Source organism: Rhamphochromis sp. 'chilingali' (assembly GCF_963969265.1).
Source record: "Rhamphochromis sp. 'chilingali' genome assembly, chromosome: 3".
NCBI classification, from domain to species: Eukaryota; Metazoa; Chordata; class Actinopteri; order Cichliformes; family Cichlidae; genus Rhamphochromis; species Rhamphochromis sp. 'chilingali'.
Genome location: NC_137931.1, coordinates 29,141,641 through 29,169,580, shown reverse-complemented (window position 1 = coordinate 29,169,580; position 27,940 = coordinate 29,141,641). Strand labels below are relative to the sequence as shown.

Here is a 27,940-nt window from a genome sequence, read left to right as displayed (position 1 = left end):
CCAGAGATGTTGATCTTTTTGATCTGAATCCATATTGACTGTCAGAGAGTAATTTATATTTATCTAAGAATTTGTCTAATCGTTTATTAAACAGGTTTTCTAGGATTTTGGAGAATTGTGGTAGTAAAGAAACAGGCCTGTAATTTGTGAAGTGGCGTCTATCCCCGGTTTTATACAGCGGCACAACTTTAGCTATTTTCATTTTGTTTGGCACTTTTCCCGTCTGAAATGATAAGTTGCAAATATATGTTAGAGGTCCTACAATTCCTTCAATCACCTTCTTGACGATTTTCATGTCAATATCATTACAATCAGTGGATGTTTTATATTTACACATGTGTACAATGTCAATTATTTCTTTTTCCTCCACTGATGTGAGGAACATTGAGTTAGGGTTCCTATCAATCAGGTTTTCACTACATTCTACTGATGGCAGTGACTCAGGAATTTGTTCTGCCAGTTTTGGTCCAATATTTACAAAATAATGATTAAAGCTGTTGACCTTATCAGCAGTGTTTTCCATAAGATTGCCATTATCGATAAAGTATTGTGGATAACTTTGTTGTCCAGAATTATTTTTAATGATACCGTTTAAAACATCCCATATTCCTTTCATATTATGTTTATTGTTGTTCAATATTTTACTATAATACTCCTTTCTACATACACGTATAATATTGGTCAACTTATTTTTGTATTTTTTATATTTATTTTCAGCTTCTTTTGTTCTTTGTTTTAGGTATTCCCTATAGAGTGTATTTTTCTTTTTACATGCATTTTGTAAACCCTTAGTGAGCCATGGTCTATCTGAATATTTGTGCTTTCTGTTGTATTTTATTGTTGGACAGTTTTTATCGTACAACTCCATGAATATTCTTAAAAATATGCCATATGCAATATCAATATCAGCTTCTTTGTACACCTTGTCCCAGTCCTGATTTAATAGATCGTTCTTAAATGCAGTCATAGTTTCTTCCGTCCTTACACGTCTGTATCTCAGTTGTTCTTCATGCAGATTTTTCTTATAATTAGTGTCATAAACTGCAAAAACTGGTAGGTGATCACTGATGTCATTAATTAATATTCCGCTCACAATGTTGTTTTCCATATTGTTAGTGAAAATATTGTCAAGTAAGGTGGCACAATGTGGTGTAATTCTGCTAGGCCTGGTTATTTTAGGATGTAAACTCAAACTGTACATAGTGTTTAGGAATTCGTCGGTCATTTTATGCTTTTTTGGATTCAACAGGTCAATATTAAAATCACCACAGATAAACATAACTTTTTGATTTGTTTTAGAGAATATTTCCTCTATGAAGTCATTAAATACTTGAATACTAGAGCCAGGTGTTCTATATATACAGCTAATTATTACATTTTTTTCTTTTTCCTTATAAATTTCAATTGTTATACATTCTAGTAAATTATCAATTACAGTTGTCATACTTTCTACCACCTTGTAGTTTAGGTTTTTATCCACATACACAGCTACTCCCCCTCCACTCTTGTTCCTTCTATTTACAAAATTCACTTCATATCCCTCCAGTCCAAAGTCCATTCCTTTCTCCGCATTGATCCATGTTTCAGAAATGGCAATAATTCCAAATGGATTTGTCAACTCATTTAGATATTCCTTTATATTGTTGAAGTTGGCATACAGACTTCTGCTATTAAAATGGATTATTGATAATTTATTTTCCGTGTTGATGGTGTGCTTAAACTGTTCATCAGTGAAGTAGCAGCAGTTACAGCTGATGTTGTAGAAGAAATTATTTTCCGGGTCTATATCCTTTTCTAAGTCTAGAACATTATGGTCTGTGTATCGAAATGTTCTCAGTTCCAGATTATCATAAAGAGAATTCCAATGAGTCATGTTGATATTGTTGCCGGATGCAGATGAAGTTCTTTTGGACTGTGCCATGTGTTGTGTTGTGTGTCACATCACATGTGTATTCATACCTCCAGAGTAAGTTGACCTCAGTATTTGTCCAGCTCTTCCATATTTCTGATGACCAACACTTTGGCTTGTTCCGGTGTTCCATTGAGTTTAATGAATACTTTGCAGTTGGTGGTCCATGTATTTTGAATTTTTCCCTGTTTCTTCAAGTAACGTGCTTTCCTGGCAATGTCCGCATTTCTTTTTATCAGATGTTCGTTCATGAAGACATCGGATCCTTTCAGTTTCCTTCCTTGTTTTAACAGTGCTGTTTTCTGTTTTCTGTTTGCAAATCTCACAATGATGGCTGGTTTGTTACTGTCATTTTTTCGGGGTAGAGGGTGGCAAGCCTCAATGTTGTTATAATCCACTTCCACACCTTTGGACCGTAGAAAGGTAACCACTTGATGCTCCGTGGAGTTGACATCTTCCTCTCCTGGCCCTCCTACATTGTCAGTGGCGACCGCCCGGGCGTATGACCGGGGTTTGATGCGAAGCCCCGTGATGATAACATCGTTCATCCGGGTGTACTGCTCCAAATCCGCCACTCTGTTCTCCAGGTACGCCAGCCGCCGATCCTTCTCGGCGTTCTGGATGCGGAGAGCCTTAACTTCCTCGACCAGGTCCAGGATGGCTTTCTGCTGCAGTTTGACAGTAGAAATCTCCTCTGTCATAAACTCCAGCGACTTCTTAATATCGTCTCCTTCCTCGGCTGACAGAACTTTTTTCGGGCCCATGCTGAGAGACGCTCTCGTAGCTTTGCCGTGACGACCGGCTAGCTACTTCCCAGAATCCTTTGCGAATGATCACATTAGATGTAAATGTGATGAAACTGTCAGAATTCCACTTCAGCAAACATAGAATAATGTTTATCAAAATTTTTTCTTCTATCATTTATGTTGTGTTGTATACTGTATAATGTAAGATATCCTTATTGATTTTACCCCAAATTATCAAGTAGTATTCACTGAAATCTAGTTTTCATACAAATTGCTACTGTATCTGAAAAAGAACTACTGTATTTGTTAGAGATGGACCGATCCGATATTACGTATCGGTATCGGTCCGATACTGACCTAAATTACTGGATCGGATATTGGAGAAAAATAAAAAATGTAATCCGATCCATTAAATATCACGAAAGCACCTCACAAAACTTGCAACACGCCGTAACTCACCTCAGAACGTTAGCACGTCGGAGCAGTATGCATCACGTGATAGAGCGGCTGTGGCATGCGGGACCTGTCGGTGGTCTGGATAGCATTTGGAGCTTCGCTAGCAACCCGGCATTTCATCTCCGACAAAGTTATCCCCGAGAGAAGTAAAGCAAGTGTGTAAGTCCATCTCTGAATGTTTGTAAAGCATTCCTGCGTTAAGCTTAACAAGCGATATATGGAGCGACTGCCTCCTCTTGCTGCTACTTCAATCATGAAACTGCTTAACGATCAGCTGATCGGCTTTTCTGTCGCGAGTCCGTGTCTCTGGTTTGTTTTTGGCCCACTTTGCACCAGAAATAGGAAACCAGCGGCTGAACAACAGCAGCTCGTTTAAGCTTGATAAGCTGTTGTTAGAATTTATTTACTTTCTACACCAGGATCTTTTTCTACGTAGCTGACGCTGGTAACTGTGCAGGGGCGGATCTAGCAAAGTTTAGCCAGGGGGGCCGATAGGGCATTAACAGGGAAAAGGGGGCACAAATACATACTTTTCTTTCTTATTCTCATTTAAAATGTCTAGCTTTTAATAAATAATTATCTGACACCCAAAGTTTTAATTTGATGCAAAATGAATAGAAGTCCATTACTGTATATAGTAACTATTAAGTCTAATATATATATACCCTAGTAAGCTATAGTACTTTTTCCTTTGGGAAGGTACCATCTGTGCAGTCTGCAATTTTGTTGAAGAAAGATGTTGAATCTATTTAATATTTCTTGAAAAATAATTGATTTCTGTGCATTTTTTTCACACTGCATCAAATTAAGGTTGATTACGTCGATTAAGCATCATGAGGTGGAGCGTGAGGGGTGGTTCCCTATTTTTTATTTATTTATTTTTGTTGTTGCTGGGAGTTGGAACCCTATTAGTTAGGTTGCTTAATATTTATGCTAAGTACTCTTTAAAATACCAGAATAGGGAGGATGGTGTAGGTTTAAGTTTATTAGATTGATCAGTATTGCTGAACTATGAAATATTTTTTTTTGCATACAGGTATAACAGAATAGCTTTAGTGTAGTTGTTGTTTTAAACTTGAGTATGAACTTATACAAAATGCGGCAAGATATTTAAAAAAAAAACAGTTTTGTTGATTAAAACACACTATATCGGATTCATATCGGTATCGGCAGATATCCAAATTTATGATATCGGTATCGGTATCGGACATAAAAAAGTGGTATCGTGCCATCTCTAGTATTTGTACAATAGTTCTAGATAAGGATGTACATCCAGACTTCAAACATACAAGCAAAAAGGACCTGTGAAGTTGTTACAAAAAACAGAAAAAAGGAAAAGAGAATAATATAGTTTTTTGTACTCACTATCTCACTTTATTAGCTCCATGCACATATTAGTCACATGCATGATTAACTCTAACTCTTTTATGTGCCACCTTGACAACTCCCTTTAAACTGACTTCACTCTGAGTTACTTATACAAACCTGAGTTATCATTTACTAAACAGTAGCATTCTGATATTAATGTGTAACCTTAATTAGTTAAACTTTTCTGTTTTAAAAAACAGTAACTTCTTATAGTAATGACTGTAACATAAAGATCTCACACCAGGTTTACAGATTATTCTATTTCTTTGAAGTGTTTTGTTATGTCCATCACCTATCCTGAAGTGTTTCTGACAAGAACTCTGTTGTTATGTCTCATTTCTTGCTGAGAAGTGAAGTGGAGGCAGGTGTTTCACTCCATGTCTCCTGTTGAAATAAAATGCTTCCAGTTTTGTATCATAATTTCTGCATCTGATTAGAGTTTAATCTGGCCGTTTTGGAATCAGGTTCCCTTTGTGTGATGGGAGAGTAGATAGATTTTAAGTCCCATGAATAGTCCAGCCGGGTTATTACCAGTAGGTATTATAGCTGTTGCTCTGTAGCATATCAGTTCTAGCAGTGGATCCTCTTTTTATCAGAGGGAGTTTGTCAATCTGAACAGCATGCTTTGCAAGAACATTTCCTTGGGGGTTGTGTAGACTTCATTTGACATTAACAATGCCATAGTCTCTACAGAAGTCTTTTTCAATCTCACTAATGTACTGTCGACTGTTTTCACTAGTTATTATAATAATAATAATTTAAATTCATTTTTATTTACTCTGCTGCTTCATATTGTGAGGTAAAAAACCCTACAGGAATACAGAGAAAGCCCCAACATGCTGAGGGTACTTCAGCATAATTTCTCATTAGCTCAGTCACTCATGCATATCACGACTCTTTATGATTTCAACATTATCCCTTTTTATTTCAGTTATATAGGAATACTTTTTTCTCTCAATGACTTGTTTTTTAAATCATACATTGTAAAATAAGAGATTCTCTGAGATTCTTCAGCCTTCTTAGTGTCTCACTTATTCCTTCCTCTCATTCCTATCACCCCTTACACAAAGAGACTCTCTGAGACCAATATCAGCATTAAGATAAGAGATGAGATAAGATATACCTTTATTAGTCCCACAAGGGTTAATTTCATGTTAAGGCTGCTCACCTACTGCACGCAATGGCGGCGCCATCTTACCCTCCGACCATACATACATTACACAAAAACATCACATGGGCAAGACAGGTCAGAGAGGTATAACAATGGAAAATACACCACATGAGGACAGATAAGGAGAAAAAAATAACTCCCTCCAAACTGAGCTCCAATAGGGAGATCAGTTTGAGAACAGAAAAAAAAAACACCTCTGCACATAGCACATGAAAAAACTCTTAATACACCAAAGAAACACATGACAAGCAACAGGGGTGGGTAAAGGGTAAGGGACAGCCAATGTAGACAATACATCCGGGCCTGCAGCATATGCACTGGTCTCCTTGATCCACCGTCAGCATGGGAGGGGAATTAGTACTAAACATACCACTCCACACAAAATCTCAGTTAAAAGTCAGGTATTGGAATCATTTCAATGGTTGGGCTATTTTTTTTCTTATTCATCATATTGATTAGACCTTTATTCGATTATATTCTGACTAGAATTAAGTATCACTAACTATTAGCACTTACCCATAAAAAGACTGCATGTTAAGTCATTTTATTCCTTTTTTGGATAAAGTTAAGCTGGGGATCTTGATCTCTATGACAGCGTGCAGTCCAGTCCTCTGCCCTTTGTTTATCCAGAGAAAGCCACATATAAAAAATCCAGTGGAAAAGAATTCATTTTTGTGTCCATGAAAATGGATGGCACAGTAAATGGTTCTTTAAATTCAAGGAAAAGACTCAACTTCTTGGACTTCTTGGAGTAAGGATTTAAACAAGATTGAACAAGATTAAAACCAAGATTGACTGATATTTCCAGAATCTGATATACAGTTTAACGTTTCAAACTTGAAGTTTGCTGAGCATGAAAGCTTATCAGAACACGGCAAGAACTTAAACTCAAAGAAAAACATTAAACTGAGCTGTTGCTTCTTAGTCGGATCAGCAAGAGTAGTAAACTTTTACAATTACAGGAGTCCTCTCGATAACTGTCTTTGTCAAAGTATAATTTCCTGGACCTTTATTCAGTGCCTGAACTAATTTTTCATGATTTCTCCACAGAGTGGACTGGGAGAGCTCAGAGGTTCCCAGTGGTCAGTCTGCCCAGCAGCATCAAACATGTCTGGAAAATATATTTATGGTCTGTACATATATAACAACTACTTTTACAGCTATGCTGGTAACAGATATCATTGCTCTTTGTAGATTTCTGGATTATCTTAAATGTTCAACATAGCTCTGCTTTTTGGCTCCATGATTGGGTCTGATTGGGTCATTTGTATAGTATTCTGTTACAGCGGCTGGAGGACAACATCATCACTTTTGTGAAGATGGAGCTGAAGAAAATCCAGAGACTTTTGAGTCCAGACAACTCAGAATGTTCAGAAAAACAGCAGGGAGGTGGGACCATGGACAGTAAAGATGAAGAAGAGCAGATGAGGAGTGGGAGAGGGGCTATTCTGAAGATTGCAGTGCAGTTCCTGAAGAGAATGAAGCAGGAGGATCTGGCTGAGCGTCTATGGAACCGTAAGGGGATTTCTCTTAAAATTTCAACCTCTGGATAAATAGAACATTTATACTTAGTCTTCAGGCAATTGGAATTTTTGGATAGTTATGCACAACTCGTTACTTTAATTTATTACTTGTGTTTTTTCAGAAGTGCTTTCTCCACTTTGTGAATGTGAACTTAAATCGAACCTGAAGAAGAAGTTCCAGTGTGTGTTTGAGGGGATTGCTAAAGCAGGAAACCCAACCCTTCTGAATCAGATCTACACAGAGCTTTTCATCACAGAGGGAGGGACTCCAGAGCTCAGTGATGAGCATGAGGTTAGACAGATTGAAACAGTATCCAGGAAATCAGACAGACCAGAAACAATAATCAGACAAGAAGACATCTTTAAAGCCTCAACTGCAAGTAATCAAACAGTAAGAACAGTGCTGACAAAAGGAGTGGCTGGCATTGGGAAAACAGTCTTAACACAGAAGTTCACTCTGGACTGGGCTGAAGAAAAAGAAAACCAGGATATCCAGTTCATATTTCCATTCACTTTCAGAGAGCTGAATGTGCTGAAAGAGGAAAAGTTCAGCTTGGTGGAACTTGTTCATCACTTCTTTACTGAAACCAAAGAAGCAGGAATCTGCAGCTTTGAAGACTTCCAGGTTGTGTTCATCTTTGATGGTCTAGATGAGTCTCGAATTCCTCTGGACTTCCACAAAACTACAATCCTAACTGACCCTAGAAAGTCCACCTCAGTGAATGTGCTGCTGACAAACCTCATCAGGGGGTACCTGCTTCCCTCTGCTCGCCTCTGGATAACCACACGACCTGCAGCAGCCAATCAGATCCCTCCACATTGTGTTGATTTGGTGACAGATGTCAGAGGGTTTACTGATCCACAGAAGGAGGAGTACTTCAGGAAGAGATTCAGTGATGAGGGGCAAGCCAGGAGGATCATTTCCCACATCAAGACATCACGAAGCCTACACATCATGTGCCACATCCCAGTCTTCTGCTGGATCACTGCTACAGTTCTGGAGGATGTGCTGAAAACCAGAGAGGGAGGAGAGCTACCCACAACCCTGACTGAGATGTACATCCACTTCCTGGTGGTTCAGGCCAAAGTGAAGAAGGTCAAGTATGATGGAGGAGCTGAGACAGATCCACACTGGAGTCCAGAGAGCAGGACGATGATTGAGTCACTGGGAAAACTGGCTTTTCATCAGCTGCAGAAAGGAAACCTGATCTTCTATGAATCAGACCTGACAGAGTGTGGCATCAATATCAGAGCAGCCTCAGTGTACTCAGGAGTGTTCACACAGATCTTTAAAGAGGAGAGAGGACTGTACCAGTACAAGGTGTACTGCTTCATCCATCTGAGTGTTCAGGAGTTTCTGGCTGCTCTTCATGTCCATCTGACCTTCATCAACTCTGGAGTCAATCTGCTGGAAGAGGAACAACCAACAACAACCATGTTGTCTAAATTATTTAACAAACCAAAACTCCAGTATATCCACCAGAGTGCTGTGGAGAAGGCCTTACAGAGTCCAAATGGACACCTGGACTTGTTCCTCCGCTTCCTCCTGGGTCTTTCACTGCAGACCAATCAGAATCTTCTACGAGGTCTGTTGACAGAAGCAGGAAGTAAGTGGTCAAACAATCAGGTAACAGTCCAGTACATCAAGAAGAAAATTAGAAAGAATCTGTCTGCAGAGAAAAGCATCAATCTTTTCCACTGTCTGAATGAACTGAAGGATTGTTCTCTAGTGGAGGAGATCCAACAGTCCTTGAAATCAGGGCATCTCTCCACAGACAAACTGTCTCCTGCACAGTGGTCAGCTCTGGCCTTCATCTTACTGTCATCAGAAAAAGATCTGGACATGTTTGACATGAAGAAATACTCTGCTTCAGAGGAGGCTCTTCTGAAGCTGCTTCCAGTGGTCAAAGCATCCAACAAAGCTCTGTAAGTATATTTGTGCTCATCCATTTCGTTACAAAATATGGTTGATTCAGTGATTTCTTTCATCACAAGTCCATATCGTACCATATTACCAAATTACTTTTATTAATTTTAGTACAGCTGATAAGCTTTTTAATATTGTGGACACTAAAATTTTTACTCTGACAAACATATACTAAATCCTGGATAACCTTTGAAGAAAAAAGAAAAACATTTAAGGAGCTCAACAAATTTGGACACAACAACCTACTTCCAACACACTAAACGTGAGCACATGAAGATCCTACTAACATAGGGGTCTCTGCTCAATTCTCCAAAATGTTCTTCCTCAAGTTGTAGCCACTGGTTTGTCCACACACTTTGAGGTTGCGTCTACGCATGCCTAACTGTGATATCAGCAACATTAAAAAATCCAACAAAAAGATGTAATCTCAACTTTTTTTATATTCATTTCCTTAAATAGCAGGAAAATGAAGACAAAAACAAACAAGCTGAAAACTGAATCACAGTGTTTACATTGCTTGTGTGGTTACATTGCCTGGTGATCTTTGTATCTTTACTTTGTCAAACAGATGTATACTAATATGACTATGTGTTGAGAAACTTAATCATTGTGGTTCTCAGATGAGAAATTCTATCCCTCTTTAGTCTCTCAAAAACAATTAGAATGTGAACAACAAGCACCTACTAAATAAATCCCCCCCCCCCCAAAAAAAAAAAAAAAAAAAACATGGCTTCAGTCCTTTAAACACCCATGACAGGGCTGTATGCCTTTGCCATTTGGTGCTGAACTAATATCAATAAATGTATCTTTCACTCAGTGGTTTCCATTTAGATACAAAGAAAGAATTTAGTTTTCCCTAAACAAATTCAAATTATTTAAGATTTGTCCCAGGATAGCATTTAATTAACTGGCGAATTGTGCTGTTTGGCTCATCTGTATTCATCATTTGAATTTATCTAATCACATTTTCTTTCTCTTCTTTTTTTAGACTGAGTGCCTGTAACCTGTCAGAGAAAGGCTGTGAAGCTCTGTCCTCAGTTCTCAGATCCCAGTCCTCTAGTTTGACAGAGTTGGACATGAGTAACAATAACCTAAGGGATTCTGGTGTAGAGCTTCTGTCTGTTGGAATGGAGAGTCCACACTGTAGACTAGAAACTATCAGGTTAGCTCAGGTGATTTGTTTTTACGGGAAAAAAAATACATTATTAAACATAGGTAATTAATAGGGGTGCAATGATATTCGTATCGATATTGAACCGTTCGATACAGTGCTTTCGGTTCGGTACGCATATGCATCGAACAATACAAAATTTGTAATTTATTTTATCAACTTTCCTTCTGACGATGCTGTCTGTGTTGAGCGCTCAGTGAATCTGCGTTCGACTACTCCGCCTAGGCTGCACTGTCGAGCGCAGATCCACTGAGCGCTCAACACAGACAGCATCGTCAGAAGGAAGAGCAAGCTAGCGAGACAGAAGTTAAGCTCTCCTTGCAACATGGACCTCCCCCACCCTCATTCAGATCTGGCGTTTGGAATTATTTTGGTTTTCATGTGACGTATGACCCTGAAGGTAAGCGAGTCATGGACTAAAGTAAAACAGTATGTTAGATGTGCCATGCAATGCTCAATTACATGGGTGGGAACTAGTGTGTTAGCGCAGTTAGCTCGTTAACGTGTTGGCCGTCTAGCCCCATTGGCAGTAGCGGAGATTTGCCGTGTTGTGGCGTTAAGGTCATTTCAACGAGATTAACCTGAAAGCACTAGTGGGAACACAACGAATATGACTGCACATTTACGCCGACATCATCCTAGTGCAAAGACAAGTGGAAGCAGACAAAAACAAGCAAGCATGCTACTAACTTTAGCCGAGTCATTTAGACAGCTGTTAGCACATGATTCTCCTTATATGTTTAATGTGCTGCTGAGAATATAGCCCAGAAGAAGCGGATAGTATAGCTTTTATTTTGGAAAGAGACATTTCTCTATAATAAACTCTCTTTTCCAAAGATGAGTGATTCCTCAATCAGATACAGGGCTCGCAAAATCGCTAGCCCGACGTCCTGGGGCTAGCGATTTTTCCAGTCGGGCTACCAAAATCTATCTCTGCCCTGCCCGTCCGGCTATTGTAGGAAGGAAAAATATATGTCAATGCTTTTGCATTCTTTCAGAAATGTAGCTGGGTAATTATGTCATTGGCATCGGTGAGCCACTGTCAATATGTGACATATTGAAATCGCGTTTGAATTTGCTTTCACTTTGCAATCGTGCGAACTGTGTATAGAGAGCGACAGCACTGATCTGTGAGTGATGATAATTTGTGCACCAATTCCTCTGACATCGTCTTATCAATCGTTAGCTTACTATGCAAACATGACAAGTGAAATCTCCCGCAGCAAGCTTAAACATGTGAGAGGTTGATCGCGCAGAGAATCGCTGAGCTTATGTGAGTGCGTGTGTAAAAGCAGCAGGATATATATTTTAGTTCTGCTGAGCCAAATAAGACAGGTCAGGGTGAAGAAGTGACAGCCAAAGAAAAGCTTTCCACAAAACGGAGAAGTTATGACAAATCAGACTATAAGGCAAAAAGAAAGTGCAGCTTTATGGTTTCATGGACAAAAGAATTTCTGTGGCTGCAATATGACGAGCTAAATAACCAGGGGTGCACATAAGTGGTCCGCAGGTGCGCATTCACTGTCAAAATAAAAAACACGCACAAGGGTTAGGATTAAATTTAAAAACTGTACTTTTGAGTTAAAATATATATTTATAATTTTAATAAATGACAAATTAAAAAGGCATGAACATTTTTTTTGTATCGAAAAAATATCGAACCGTGACACCAAAGTATCGAACCGAACCGAACCGTGAATTTTGTGTATCGTTGCACCCCTAGTAATTAAGTTTAACTTACATATTTTTGCATCTTTATATTTTTAGCATTTCAGTCTAGGTCAGGATAAATTTCACAATTAAAATTTCTAACTTATTTGACATAAGGCCAAGAGACAATAAGGATTTCACTTAGTCCTAAAACAAAATATCCATCCATCCATCCATCCATCCATCCATCCATTCATTCTCTTCTGAATATACTTGTCAGGGGGTGCTGGAGCCTATCCCAGCTACCATAGGGCAAGAGGCAGAATACACCCTATATTGGTCACCAGTCTGTCACAGGGCAAACACATATAGAATCAGAATCAGAATCAGAATCAGAATACTTTATTGATCCCTGGGGGAAATTATTTAAATTATTTAGACAAACACCCATTCACACTCACATTCACAATGTAGAATTACCAATTAACCTAACCCCACTGACAAAACAAAACAGAATAAATATTGCTAAATCTAATAACTATTTTGGCCACCATAGACACACTTTAATTAAAGCCTTCTTTTGTATATTTTTTCAGATTGAGAGGCTGTAACCTCACAGAGAAAAGCTGTGAAGCTCTCTCCTCAGTTTTCAACTCACAGTCCTCTAGCCTGAGAGAGTTGGACTTGAGTAACAATGACCTGCAGGATTCCGGAGTGAAGCTTCTGTCCACTGGACTAAAGAGTCCACACTGTATGCTGGAAACTCTCAGGTCACATCAAGAGACATTTTGTTTTTCATCAACAGACCAAAATTGCCAATATTATTATCTTCTCTCATGACTTTGCAGTTTTAGTATTATTTTAAAATCACAGAAAACTGCCACATTTTTGTTTATTTTAACATAAGGCAATGAAGATTCCAGTTGGTCCTGAAATATTGCCAAATCTATTGTTTTCTTGTCGTACCTTGAATACGCTTTAACACCAGTGCTATTATGTTCTTCTTCATCATTTTTCAGACTGAATGTATGTAATCTGTCTGAGAGAACCTGTGAAGTGCTGTCCTTATTACGCAGTTCCCAGTTCTCTAGACTGAGACAACTGGACCTAAGTAACAATGACCTGCAGGATTCAGGACTGAAGCTTCTATCTGCTGGACTGGAGAGTCCAGATTGTACTATGGAAACTCTCAGGTCAGGATTCAGACTTTTCAACTGATGATCATTTCACATATGAAAGGGGGAAAGAAAAAGAGAGCAGAGAGAGTGCGGACAAAGACACACTTGGCAAGAGAAAATCATATTTTAAATGCTTACTAATAATTAAATGCTATAGAGCTGTTCACAGAGCGTAAAATGGATTGAGTAAAGAAGAGGATTAGTACATCATGAAAAACTCCTAGGATCCTAACCCTATTACAGCAAAACTGAGAGAGGGTCTGCCTCCTCTTCTACTTTCAGAAACTCTAGAAAATAAGTCTGCTGTCAAAGGGAGAAGTGGGCAGTGTTATGTGTAAAGAGAAGGATTTTAAAATCACTTATGGATTTCACAGGGAGACAATATGGGTGAAATATGGTCTTTTCCTTCTATTCCCTATCATTTCTCTCACTCAGACATTTCCAATCAAGTGACGGCTTTTTCTTTTTTTTTTGATTAACCAAAGAGAAGCCTAATTCCACCAGGACTAGGAACTTTTCTTTGTGCAAGGAAGATCAAGATGAACATATCAAATCCGGTTCTTTTCTGAATTCTTTTGGCGACAGAGAAAGACTGGACTCAGTGTGGTCAAAGCTCAAAAAATAATCTTTATTGTACATTTCCAGAAACGGAGAACTGCAGACACGAGCACACACCCACAGTTCTGAAAACATTGCAAGCTATTATTTCACCCGTCTCACCCTCCAGATGTTTCCTGTTGACTTATTCATTTCATGCTTATCTTTAACACCTCCTGCATCAACTGTTGCTATGCAAGCACAAAGCAAGAAAAATATGTTTCACCTCTACCCTAGAAATAAATCTATGTGATGTCTGTGTTTGTAAGCATGTTATGCATTAACCTTTTAGTTTTACTTCTGTCACCTCTCACCATGTATCACCTGGACAGTCCCGCCAGATGAAGCTTATGACCCTCAAAAGACTGAGTGCTTAGGTCTTTATGAGCACATTTTGCAGTATGTGTAAGAAAATGATTATAACTGCTTATTCTATCAGACATTTTCAATCAGTTAAGCTTAAGCATAAAGGCAATTACTTATGCATAGGTTTTACCGTACCTAAATTATCAAACACCCTTTCGACTATATTTGCTCCGGGCCTGCAAACCTGTTTTTAAGGAATAAAATCAGTTAAATCTTTTGAACTCCTGGTTCCATCCAGAGCCTGCATCCTCCGAACTACCTAGAAACAAAACCTGTGTGTTAACATTAAGTTCACATTTGAAACTCAGTTTTTCCCGCTGTCCTTCCCTCATTATGATCCAATCTGTGCTATAAAAAACAAAACTTAAAACAGTTTTGTTTTTTAACAAAAAAACCCAAAAAAACCCCCACTTAAAACAGACACCAGAGGTGAAGGGAGCCACCAGGCTGAAGAAGGAGTCCTATCTGGCTTGGTTAGCCTGTGGGACTCCGGAGGCAGCTGACAGGTATCGACAGGCCAAGCGGAATGCGGCTCGGGCAGTGGCTGAAGCAAAAACTCGGGTGTGGGAGGAGTTCGGAGAGGCCATGGAAAAAGACTTTCGGACTGCCTCGAAGAGGTTCTGGCAAACCGTCAGACGTCTCAGGAGGGGAAAGCGGTGCTCTACCTGCACTGTGTATAGTGCTGGTGGAGCGCTGTTGACGTCGACTGAGAAAATTGTCAGGCGGTGGAAGGAATACTTCGAGGACCTCCTTAATCCCACTGACACGTCTTCCGAGGAGGAAGCAGAGTCTGGGGATGAGGGGAATGACCCGCCAATTTCCGGGGGCGAGGTCACTGAGGCAGTTAAACAACTCCTTGGTGGCAGAGCCCCTGGTGTTGACGAGGTCCGCCCCGAGTTCCTGAAGGCTCTGGACGTTGTAGGGCTGTCCTGGTTGACACGCCTTTGCAATGTTGCGTGGAGATCGGGGGCAGTACCTGTGGACTGGCAGACCGGGGTGGTGGTCCCCATCTTTAAGAAAGGGGACCGGAGGGTGTGTTCCAACTACAGGGGGATCACACTCCTCAGCCTCCCTGGGAAAGTCTATGCCAGGGTGCTGGAAAGGAGAGTTCGTCCGCTAGTCGAACCTCGGATACAGGAGGAACAATGCGGTTTTCGTCCTGGTCGCGGAACACTGGACCAGCTCTTTATCCTCTCGAGGGTACTTGAGGGCGCATGGGAGTTTGCCCAACCAGTCTACATGTGTTTTGTGGACTTGGAGAAGGCATTCGACCGTGTCCCTCGAGGTGTCCTGTGGGAGGTGCTGCGGGAGTATGGGGTGTCTGGCCCATTGCTACGGGCCATTCGATCCCTATACAACCGTTGCAGGAGCTTGGTTCGCATTGCCGGCAATAAGTCGGACTCGTTCTCGGTGGGTGATGGGCTCCGCCAGGGCTGCCCTTTGTCTCCGGTTCTGTTCATAATTTTTATGGACAGGATTTCTAGGCGCAGCCAAGTGGCGGAGGGCTTTCGCTTTGGTGGCCTCAGAATCTCATCTCTGATTTTTGCGGATGATGTGGTTCTGTTGGCTTCATCAGGTGAGGGCCTCCAGCTCGCACTGGAGCGGTTCGCAGCCGAGTGTGAAGCAGCGGGAATGAGGATCAGCACCTCCAAATCTGAGGCCATGGTTCTCAGCCGGAAAAGGGTGGAGTGCCCTCTCCGGGTCGGGGATGAGTTCCTGCCCCAAGTGGAGGAGTTCAAGTATCTCGGGGTCTTGTTCGCGAGTGATGGTAAATGGTAAATGGCCTGTATTTATATAGCGCTTTACTAGTCCCTAAGGACCCCAAAGCGCTTTACATATCCAGTCATCCACCCATTCACACACACATTCACACACTGGTGATGGCAAGCTACATTGTAGTCACAGCCACCCTGGGGCGCACTGACAGAGGCGAGGCTGCCGGACACTGGCGCCACCGGGCCCTCTGACCACCACCAGTAGGCAACGGGTGAAGTGTCTTGCCCAAGGACACAACGACCGAGACTGTCCAAGCCGGGGCTCGAACCGGCAACCTTCCGATTACAAGGCGAACTCCCAACTCTTGAGCCACGATCGCCCAAGTGATGGGAGAAGGGAGCCGGAGATTGACAGACGGATTGGGGCTGCAGCTGCTGTAATGCGGACGCTGCACCGGTCCGTCGTGGTGAAGAGGGAGCTGAGTGTAAAAGCGAAGCTCTCAATTTACCGGTCGATCTACGTCCCTACCCTCACCTATGGCCACGAGCTGTGGGTAGTGACCGAAAGAACGAGATCGCGGATACAAGCGGCGGAAATGAGCTTCCTCCGAAGGGTGGCTGGCCTCTCCCTTAGAGATAGGGTGAGAAGTTCGGCCATCCGGGAGGGGCTCAGAGTAGAGCCGCTGCTGCTCCACATCGAAAGGAGTCAGCTGAGGTGGTTCGGGCATCTGACAAGGATGCCCCCTGGGCGCCTCCTGGGTGAGGTGTTCCAGGCATGTCCCACCGGGAGGAGGCCCCGGGGAAGACCCAGGACACGCTGGAGAGATTATATCTCTCGGCTGGCCTGGGAACGCCTTGGTATTCCCCCGGATAAGCTGGAGGAGGTGGCTGGGGAGAGGGAGGTCTGGGCCTCTTTGCTTAGGCTGCTGCCCCCGCGACCCGGCCTCGGATAAGCGGTTGAAGATGGATGGATGGAACTTAAAACAGAACAGTTATCAGTCATGCGCTTCATACAAAATTTGTGTATGTTTTACTTTCACGTTGATCTTCTGAGTGTCATGGTGCTTCTTAACTTGACTTTATCAAAGCTAACCAAAATAGGTTTGCTTTCTTTACTTTGCTCGTTTTCCTCCAGTACCACCTCGTATCACACGCCCTTCCACTTGGACCAGTGTTTGTTATTCTATCACTGTACTTTGAATGTGACAAGTCTACCATTCCCCTATATAATTCCTAAATATTGCTTTGGTCCTGACTATTTTCCTCTATAAAATTTAATTGATTTCTACAGTGGCCTGTTATGGTTAATGGTAACATCAATGATATCAAAAATGTTCTTCCCTTTAGCATTTGGCATTTTCCCAACAATATAATGTGTTACCCTTATCTAAACCCAGCCAATAAAACAAAATTTTCTTAAAGCAAACATCACCAACCCAAAATTAGCAGCCGAAAGGTTAAGTCTGCAGCTCCACACTCTCATGTGAACCTCCAGTCTCTATTCTCCTGCTTCTGCCAAAAGCAAAACAAAGCAAAGCAAAGCATCCACCTTTCTCTTACCGGCATGGTGAATTGTTTGTCAACATTTATTCATCCTAACCTTGGTCCAGTCTTTGTCTCATTGTCAAGTCAGTCAACACTTTAGTCCACATCATCAGTCCAGTCACAGTCCAGTCACACACATTCATGCACACGCATTCACACGAGATATTGCGGATAGTGGAGACTTACGCGCAACCCATTCCAGTCTCCATCACCCGCAAAGTCATGTCATCATTTTTAAAAGAAAAAACCATTGTTTATGATTTTGGACTGGATTGACTCGCTGCAATCCTTTTAGACAGGAACTCACACGGTTCCCACAGGTAGCCTTTTCCTCAGCCCATTGTAATCTGGAAAAGCTCACCTTATATTTGCTCTCACAGAAATGTTTTACAGCGCTGTTAATTCGATCCACCAGGCCTGCTTACAACAAAGAATTAGAAAAAGAGAGCTGATTATTAACTCAAAGCACAAAACATCACCATAAGGGTGACACCTGACAGGTTTTCTCTAAGTGCACTGTGACAAAAATAATGGGCCCCTCCTAGACATGTCCATGTTTAAAACTCCCTCTATTGAACTAAGAAAACAACCCTAACCTAACTGACAGAATTAACCCATCACTAAAACAAAAACCCCAAAAATCTTAATCACAGAAAAATTTTGTTTACTAATCTAACAATAAGTTGTGGGAACTAGAACTTTCCGGGCCATAAAAGTTTTACCCTACTCCTTAACTAATACTTACATGGTCTGAAATCAGACTTAAAAATCACTTCCTCTGTTCATTTTCCCCACATTGTATTTTATTGGTGGTTGCCCTCAGGTGCTTCAGTGTCCTGGACAAGTCTGAGGTCAACTGACATAGTTTCTCCTGCTAAATACACAGAAAATCTTGTTAAGAGCACAACAGTACTATTGCCCATTAAGCACTTTCTAAACACTTTATAACAATGTATCATTACTAAATTATAAATAAATAACTAAATTTCTTCTCCAGATCTGCACTACTGCACTTAGTCATAGACTTTATTTAATTGTCCTATACCTAGCTTCACTCATGCAGTCAGACAGGAAACTTGAGTTTTTTTTTTCTTTTCCTGTCCCGGCACGCACCCACGGTTCTGAAAACATTGCAAGCTAAAATACACATATAGTTCTGCTATACGTCACACACAGACACACAGTTTCGATCAAAACAACTCCTTCTGGTCTGACTAATGTGTGTGTGTGTGTGTTACTTAGTTCCGCTTTTTCTGTCTGGTTTCCTGTACTTTATTAATATGCCTCTGCAGCTCTGCACTAAACTTCCTGTTTCTTAACTTCCCCTTACAAAAGCCTCTGTTGCTAGGTGACCTGTCAGCCTCTGACCTAGTTCTTTCTCACATCTGGCCTTGGTCTATAAAGGCCTCTATTATTAAAATACATAAAACAATACAATCAGAAAATAAGCACTAAGAATATATTTATTTCGTAACAAACACCACCAGAGCCCTAGAAAATGGCCTCACTACTCACTGGCACTTCACTACTGTGAATGTCTGGTTTAGTGTCTGCCTTTTCCACATTCTACACGCCACTAAACAATACAATTACACTTGTAAAATTATTGGATTAAATAACAACAAATAGGGCCATTTAAGAATATGAACAACCTTTGTGCAACTTCTTGATTGTGTGTGTAATAGAGAATTAATGACTTTGGTATAGCTGGAAAAATATTAATCAATTTCACCTTACAGAATCCATTTCTTAGAATTTCAATATTATAAAAATTCAAATGACACCTATTCCCAGTTGTAAACAATTATTTTGTTATAATTAAGTTAGATAATTTGCAATATTTGCAACAAACCACAACTTGTTTTCTATGACTATAAGAGATGCTGTAAGATGGGTGTGGATTTATAGTTCATAATAGCACAGAAACAACACTATTGAAGGTTACTATTGATCTTCTGTCACAAACAAGGATGCAGTGGACTCAAGAGCAGACTCAATTGCTCGAACTATGTACAATTTATTGAAAGGAAAAGGAACTTAAACAAGACTGGGTCTAACAGAAATCATTCGCAGGAACTGAGGGAGGCCCGAGGGCGGAGAAACGGATGTTGAACACAAGGAGAACACGGGCGGGAACTTCTGCAAACACAGGAGAAGGGTTTTACTGAATGGGATTCAATTAAAGGGCAGAAGTGAGTGGTACTAGTGGAGAGTCTTGTGCTTACTTGAAAACACCGGCTATTAGGCGGGGAAGGGGTTGCCGTGGGAGCGTCCCAGGGATGGTTGAGAGTGTGGGGAAGCTGGTCCAGGGAAGTTAAAGTACGGGCTGGAGGGCAGGCTGAGGAGAAGGTGAGTGTGTGGTCCTAGGGTTCTAGGCAGACTGGAGAACGGGATCGAAACAGAACCAGCGCTGCTGATGAGTACGACGGGTGATGAATCTGGAGAACACAGGAGACGGAGAACACATTAACCCACGATCCAGGCACACAGAGTCCGAGCACAGAGGAGGCCAAGTTTACCACGGGTGGTAGCAGGACGAACTGGCGAGGAGTGGCAGGCAGTGCTGGCTTAAAAACCCTCTAGATGGAGCCCCAGAAATTGGAAGCAGGTGATGAGCTGGCCAACTCCACCCCAGGGGACGGACAACAGGAACCTGGACCACACCTGACCAGACACTCCCACTGCATATGACAGTATCCCCTCCTCAAGGGTTGCCTCCCGGCGACCATCCGGACTGGGCCCTGCGAAGGGAGGTGTGAAAGTCAGAAATCAGGGACGGGTCCAGGATGAGTGACCGGGGAACCCAAGAATGCTCTTCAGGGCCGTAACCCTCCCAGTCCACCAGGTATTGGGCACCACGACCGCGGCGGCGCACGTCAACGATCCTCCTGACCGAGTAGGCCGGGTGACCGTCAATGAGCTGGGCGGGGGGCGGGGGAACGGACGGTGGGCACAGAGGACTGCTACGGACCGGTTTGACCTGAGAGACATGAAACATCGGGTGGATGCGCCAGGAAGCCGGAAGCCTGAGTCGGACTGCCGAGGGACTGATGACAGCAGCAATCTTGTAGGGGCCAATGTAACGGGGTGCCAATTTCCGAGAAAGCGACCTTAAGGGAATGTCCTTAGCACAGAGCCAAACCCTTTGTCCAGGTTGATAAGCTGGGGCAACAGAGCGGTGGCGATCCGCATAGTCCCGTTGACGGTCGACAGTCAGCCTGTCGAACCTTCTGCCACACCGGCCGGCAGCGTCGAAGGTGGTGCTGGACAGAAGGAACGGCCAGTTCTGTCTCATTCTCTGGGAACAACGGTGGCTGATAACCTAGTGAGGCTTCAAAGGGTGACAAACCTGTCGCCGAGGATGTGAGAGAATTATGGGCGTATTCCACCCAAGGTAACCTTGGCACCTAGGGCCGAACAAAAGGTTCTCCACACTTGGGAGATAAACTGGGGCCCCCTGTCAGAAACAATTTCCGAGGGTATGCCATGAAGTCGGAACACATGGTCTGTAAGAATCTGGGTGGTCTCAGTAGCTGTTGATAACTTTTCTAGGGCTATGAAATGGGCCGCTTTGGAGAACCGATCGACTATGGACAGGATCACCGTCTTCCCTGAGGAAGCTGGGAGGCCGGCAACAAAATCCAATGCAATATAAGACCAGGGACTATGTGGGGTACTCAGTGGTTCGAGTAAGCTAGACGGGTGCCGATTGGAGGTCTTACTACGGGCACAAACGGAACAGGCTGCCACATAATCCTTTACATCCTTGTCCATGGAATGCCACCAGAAATACCTCTTCAATAGTGCTGTAGTTCTACTCACTCCCGGGTGGCAAGTGAACCTTGCTGTGTGGATCCAGTGGATCACAGCTGACCGGGCGGCAGGAGGAACAAAACGCCGACCGGGTGGGCCAATTCCTGGATCGGGTTCACCTCGTAGACCCTGGCGTATGGCCTCCTCCACATCCCAGGCGAGGGAGCCAATTCTGCAGGTGGAAGGGAGAATGAGCTCAGGGCCCCGGGGTTCTGAGTCCGAGGAGTACTGGCGGGACAGAGCATCAGGTTTGAGATTCCTGGAACCTGGGCGATAGGAAATGTCAAAGTTAAATCGGGTAAAGACGAGAGACCACCGAGCCTGGCGAGAGTTCAGTCTTTTTGCGTATTTGAGATAAGTTAGATTCTTGTGATCTGTCCAAATTATAAACGGATGTTTAGTTCCCTCCAGCCAGTGGCGCCACTCCTCTAAAGATAATTTAATGGCTAGAAGCTCTCTATCCCCCACGTCATAATTCTGTTCGGCAGGAGAAAGGCATCGAGAAAAATAGGCACAGGGCTGGAGCTTACCATGTGGACCAGACCTTTGTGACAGCACAGCCCCCACCCCACATTTGAAGCGTCAACCTCCACTATGAACTACTTACTTGTGTCAGGATGGATTAGAATGGGAGCTGATGTGAAGAGCTGTTTGAGCGTGGTGAAGGCTGAGTGAGTCTCGGGGGACCAAATGAAGGGAATCTTTGAGGAAGTGAGGCGAGTGAGAGGTGCAGCTACCTGGCTGTAGTTTCTGACATAGCGCCTGTAAAAATTTGCGAAACTAAGGAACTGTTGTAGCTGTCTGCGTGAATCAAGGATGGGCCACTCCACCACTGCCTTGATCTTTACAGGGTCCGTCTTCACCTGCCCTCCCGCCAGTAGGTAGCCCAGAAATGAGACAGACGAGGTGTGGAATTCGCATTTCTTGGCCTTTACATAGAGACGGTTCTCCAATAGTCGCTGCAGTACGCTTCGGACATGGACCTGATGTTCTTCGAGAGACTTTGAAAAAAATCAAAATGTCATCCAGGTAAACAAAAACATTCAGGAAATCTCTGAGCACGTCATTCACAAGTGCTTGAAAGACTGCAGGGGCTTTAGAGAGGCCAAATGGCATTACCAGATATTCAAAATGCCCCAGGGGAGTGTTGAAAGCAGTCTTCCATTCGTCTCCCTCCCTTATGCGGATGAGGTGTTATGCATTTCTCAAGTCCAGTTTGGAGAAGATAGTAGCACCATGAAGGGGTTCGAAAGCTGAATTGATCAAAGGCAGGGGGTATTTGTTCTTTATTGTGATCGCATTAAGTCCTCTGTAATCTATGCACGGCTGGAGCGACTTATCTTTCTTAGAAACGAAAAAGAAACCCGCGGCCACTGGCGAGGAGGAAGGACGAATGAGACCGGCTGCTAGCGATTCCCGGATGTACTTCTCCATAGCCCCCCTCTCAGGACAGGACAGGTTATAAAGGCGGTTGGAGGGCAAAGGAGCACCAGGAAGGAGGTCAATGGCGCAATCATAAGGTCGATGAGGGTGCAGCGACTGAGCTCTGTCTTTACTAAACACCTCTGGTAGATCATGATATTCAGGAGGGACAGCGGTAAGGTCAGGAGTGGAAACAACCAATGGAGGAGAATTAGAAGCCTCCGAGGGCAAGTTGGCAAGTCAAAACAAACTCCAACTTGGTACTCTTTTCCCTGTCCAGTCGATGTGTGGATTATGCTTCTGCATCCACGGAAAACCGAGGATTACTGGCACGTCAAGGGAAGAAGTGGTAAAGAGGGTTATATTTTCCTGATGATTGCCTGCCAGCAGAGGCTGGAATTGGAGGCTCGAGCAGAGTGATGGGCAAGTTCAAAGATTTAGCCACCTCAGTGTCTATTAAATTTTGCTCTGACCCAGAGTCCACGAGAGCATGAAAAGAATGAGCCTTAGTACTAGCTATCAAAGAAACTGACAGCAAAAAACGGGGTTTATCTGTCATGGTCCTGAGTCTGAGGACTCGGTGTTTTGTGTTTCTTTATATTATTCTTTGTTCTCGGTTATTCTGTTTTGTCTTTTGTTTAGGTTTGCTATGTGTTAGTGTTTTTGTTTCATGCCTGCCTGTGTTCTCTCTGTCTGTCCATGGTGTTATTGTGTCTGCTCATGAGTCTGCCTGTCAAGTTCAGTGTCCTGTCTGGTTCTCTGTGTCTGTTAGTTTCCTGTTTTATTCTGAAAGTTCATGTCTCATGTCAGTGTGTTCAGTTTTACCTCTCCCCTGTCTCGTTAGCCTAATTGTGCCCAGCTGTGTCTCCCTTCTGTGGCCCATTCCCTGATTACTCCCCGTGTATTTAAGCCCTGTGTTTTCCTGTGCTCTCTGTTGCGTCGTCTGTTTAATTCCATGTCAGTCTGCATTATTCTATGTTACCCGGTACTCGTTCTGCGTCTCTCTGCCATCTCTCTTTGTGCATTTTGCTCCTCCTCCCATGAGTGTCTGGTTTAAGTTTTGTTCGTTAGTTTTCCCAGTTTAGGTTTCTTTACTCCCCGCTCTGCTCTTCCTGTTTTGTCACCTTCTCACCGCTGTAAATAAACACTCACTCGCACCCCAGCCAGTACCTGCATTTTGGATCCTTTTTTAAATACACCACACGACTGCCCCCAGCCGTGACATTATCTCCTTTGAAAACACTGCCCACCCTTAACCCCGGACTTACCGGCGGGCCACGCCTTTTGGCCGGACCAGGCAGATGCGATGCGATGGCCGCTTCCTCCGCAGTAGAAAACACTCTGCGGCTCGGAAACGCCGTTCCTGCTCCTCAGGAGTGAGCCGTGAGCGGCCGATCTGCATAGGCTCTGGGGAAGGAGCGCGAGGACGGGCGGATGTTGTTACCAGAAGTGGCGGGGGTAACGTTGAAATGGTCGCGGGCCGAAACAGAGACGGAGAGGGCTTGGAACGTCTCTCAGCGTCTCTTTCCCTCAGTCGATTATCAATCCTGAGAGCGAGAGAGGCGAGTGCTTTGAACGTGGCCGGCTTGTCGTGTACAGCTAGCTGATCTTTCATCTGTTCGCTAAGGGACACTAGAAAAATACCCCGCAGCGCGGCGTCTGGCCAACCCCGTTTCTACAGCGGCGGTGCGGAACTCAATCGAATATTCCGCAACACTGCGTTTCCCCTGACAGAGTCCCAACAGCCTCTTAGCTGCAGTACCCTCAGAAATCGGGTGAGCGAATGTAGCCTTAAATTCCTCGAGGAATTCCTCATAGGAGCTTGAGGCAATCGGGTGAGAAGACAAAAACGCCTCAGCCCACGCGAGCGCCTTACCCCTTAGCAACCCTACAAAATGGGAAATCTTGGCAGCATCATTTGGGAAAGCGTGTGGCATGCGACTGAAGAACAACAAACACTGAAAAAGGAAGCCCCCACACTGACCCAACTCTCCGTGGAAAGGCTCAGGTGGAGGGGAGGAAATGCCCCGATAAACTGATTCTATCATAGTGGGTGCAGGCGACAGTCCCGGCTGACTGGGGGGGAACGGGCGGATTCGGCTGACTGATTTCTGAAAGCCTGGTGAGTATTTCCTCTTGCTTTTCACTAATAGTGTTACACTGGTCCACTAGGGACGTCAATGTCTGTTCATGCCGTCCTAACACCGCGCCCTGTTATTTATGACGGCGCGAATTGGGTCCGCTGAGTCCATTATTGGCCAGTTCGTTCTGTCACAAATAAGGATGCAGTGGACTCAAGAGCAGACTCAATTGCTCGAACTATGTACAATTTCTTGAAAGGAAAAGGAACTTAAACAAGACTGGGTCTAACAGAAATCATTCGCAGGAACTGAGGGAGGCCCGAGGGCGGAGAAACGGATGTTGAACACAAGGAGAACACGGGCGGGAACTTCTGCAAACACAGGAGAAGGGTTTTACTGAATGGGATTCAATTAAAGGGCAGAAGTGAGTGGTACTAGTGGAGAGTCTTGTGCTTACTTGAAAACACCGGCTATTAGGCGGGGAAGGGGTTGCCGTGGGAGCGTCCCAGGGATGGTTGAGAGTGTGGGGAAGCTGGTCCAGGTTCCAAGGTGTCCAGGGAAGTTAAAGTACGGGCTGGAGGGCAGGCTGAGGAGAAGGTGAGTGTGTGGTCCTAGGGTTCTAGGCAGACTGGAGAACGGGATCGAAACAGAACCAGCGCTGCTGATGAGTACGACGGGGAGTTTACCAGGACGAACTGGCGAGGAGTGGCAGGCAGTGCTAGCTTAAAAACCCTCTAGGTGGAGCCCTGGAAATTGGAAGCAGGTGATGAGCTTGCCAACTCCACCCCAGGGGACGGACAACAGGAACCTGGACCACACCTGACCAGACACTCCCACAGCACATGACATCTTCTTATGGCCTCAGATAATAATGGTAAATGGTAAATGGCCTGTATTTATATAGCGCTTTACTAGTCCCTAAGGACCCCAAAGCGCTTTACATATCCAGTCATCCACCCATTCACGCACACATTCACACACTGGTGATGGCAAGCTACATTGTAGCCACCCTGGGGCGCACTGACAGAGGCGAGGCTGCCGGACACTGGCGCCACCGGGCCCTCTGACCACCACCAGTAGGCAATGGGTGAAGTGTCTTGCCCAAGGACACAACGACAGAGACTGTCCAAGCCGGGGCTCAAACCGGCAACCTTCCGATTACAAGGCGAACTCCCAACTCTTGAGCCACGATCGCCCCTTTACTGTGTTTGTCTTGCTATACCAAAGTGCAGCATTAAGTGCCCTTGATCATTACATTTTACTACAGACACATAGAATACATCATTGGTATTAACAGAAATGGTTTGAACCCTGTGAAAGTATGTCGTTCCACAGGGTTGCATACTGGAGCCAGTTCGTTTTAATTTATAGCATACATTTTCATTGCTTTGGGGATGATACCCAACTTTTTATATCCACTGAGCCAAATGCCACACACCAGTTAATTAAACTGCAGGGATGTCTTAAGGACATAAACACCTTGATGACCTCTAATGTGCTGGTTCTAAATATAGCATATATAACAGAGATTATTGTCCTCAGCGATGAAAATCTTAGAAACATGGCGTCTCACCAGATACTTCCTTTGGATGACATTAAATCAACATTACAGTAACACTGTGAATCTTGAAATTGTTGATACTAAACTAGAAATAACTTTGTCCTCTCCTGTAGCTTGTGTTTTGTCCTGTTTGTTATTTTTGATCTCTCAAGACTTTTTTCTTTCTTTTCTCCTTTCTAATTACTCTACAACTGGTCAAAGCAGATAGCTGCCCGTCCCTCAGTCTGGTTCTGTTGAAAGTCACGTCCTAAAGGGTGTTCTTCACTGTCATCAAGTGCTGCTCACAGGGGACTAAGTAAATGTTGTTAAATTCAATGCTTAACCTTCCTGCCTTCTTGGGACCTTTTTGTGCCACTGCTATGTGTTAAATGGCTGCCATTTCCACTGTGTTCAGTGGAATATAACCAAACTTGCCACAGGATAGTTTTTACCTGTCAATGTTAATATTCCAGTGTGAATTCCTTAAATCAGCCTAAAATGGCTGAGCAGCAGAAATCCCCACACCCATCACCCTGGGGACCATTTTCTGCCCATTGACTTCCATTATAAATGCTATTTTTCAACCCCAAATTATCATCATATGATTTTATTTTTTCTTCTTTTCTTGGATGTCAATGAAGACTCAGGGCCTTGAAGTTTTAATTTTTAAATTGCAAAAAAAATGCAAAAAAAATAATGGCAGGTCAAAATGTATGTTGGTGCCAATCTTTGGTCCATCTAAAGGCCTACTTATAATGACAATCACATATTACTTCAACTGTTTTTTTGTGGAAATATTTAGTTTCGGTTTTTGGTTTTTGGGGCTTATAACACAGGGCGCTCATGTAATAACACTGGGATTTGAAGGGTTAAAACAACGAAAATATAATTAAAACTTTACATGAATATTTCAGGGAGAAGTAGTTTTACAAGGTTGGCTAATTTAAAGTGGAATAAAATATGGATATATGGTCTTTTTATGGTGTGGCTGAGAATGGTCCCTAGGGTGATGGGTGTGAGTTTTTTAAAGGATGGCAGGAGGGTTAATATTGTAGGATTTTGCTTTATAAATCAATTTTAGGCTGCTGTTTTCATCTCTTGTGGTTTGTGGCTTATGGATGACATTGTATCTCAATATTTAAAAATAAAACATTCAGGGAGCAGTTCATAGATTGATTGCTGTTTTGTGTGTTCACAGGCTGTCAGGCTGTTTGATCACAGAGGAAGGCTGTACTTCTCTGGCTTCAGCTCTGAGCTCTAACCCCTCTCATTTGAAGGAGTTGGATCTGAGCTACAATCATCCAGGAGACTCAGGAATGAAGATGCTTTCAGCTGGACTGAAGCATCCACAATGGAGACTGGGCACTCTCAGGTATGTAAAGAATGCCTGATAGAGGAGGAAGAGCTGAAAACACTTTGTTTCTTGACTGTTTGTGTGACTCTGAGATGAACAATGACACAGCTCTCTGTGTCTAAAGTGAAAACAGCAGAAATTGATGGGTTTACGGTAGAATTTAGAAGTTTTTTAAAATGATGTCAGACAGCTGTTTTACAATAATTTCATAGAATATATATCAGAAAGAAACCACTCTCTCTCCCAAAGAAAACTTCTCCTAATATAAAACAAGGGCTCATGAAGAGAATCATTGATATTCTCTTCACTTGAAGCACTCTTCTTATTATCAATACACCAATTAGTAAAATGGTGGAGCCATGATTTCACTACAGTGGGGCAAAAAAGTATTTAGTCAGCCACCGATTG

General features: G+C 43.1%; 1 protein-coding gene across 1 annotated transcript in view; it reads left to right on the top strand.

The window, feature by feature from the left end:
• Positions 1-27,940, top strand: part of LOC308394512 (uncharacterized protein) — a 43,254-nt gene that overhangs the window by 9,064 nt on the left and 6,250 nt on the right. The window contains exons 7-13 of the mRNA XM_080878867.1: positions 6,701-6,779; positions 6,937-7,165; positions 7,296-9,099; positions 10,089-10,262; positions 12,518-12,691; positions 12,941-13,114; positions 27,377-27,550. Of these exons, the coding sequence (XP_080734993.1) occupies positions 6,701-6,779; positions 6,937-7,165; positions 7,296-9,099; positions 10,089-10,262; positions 12,518-12,691; positions 12,941-13,114; positions 27,377-27,550 (2,808 nt within the window). The remainder of the gene's footprint in view (positions 1-6,700; positions 6,780-6,936; positions 7,166-7,295; positions 9,100-10,088; positions 10,263-12,517; positions 12,692-12,940; positions 13,115-27,376; positions 27,551-27,940) is intronic.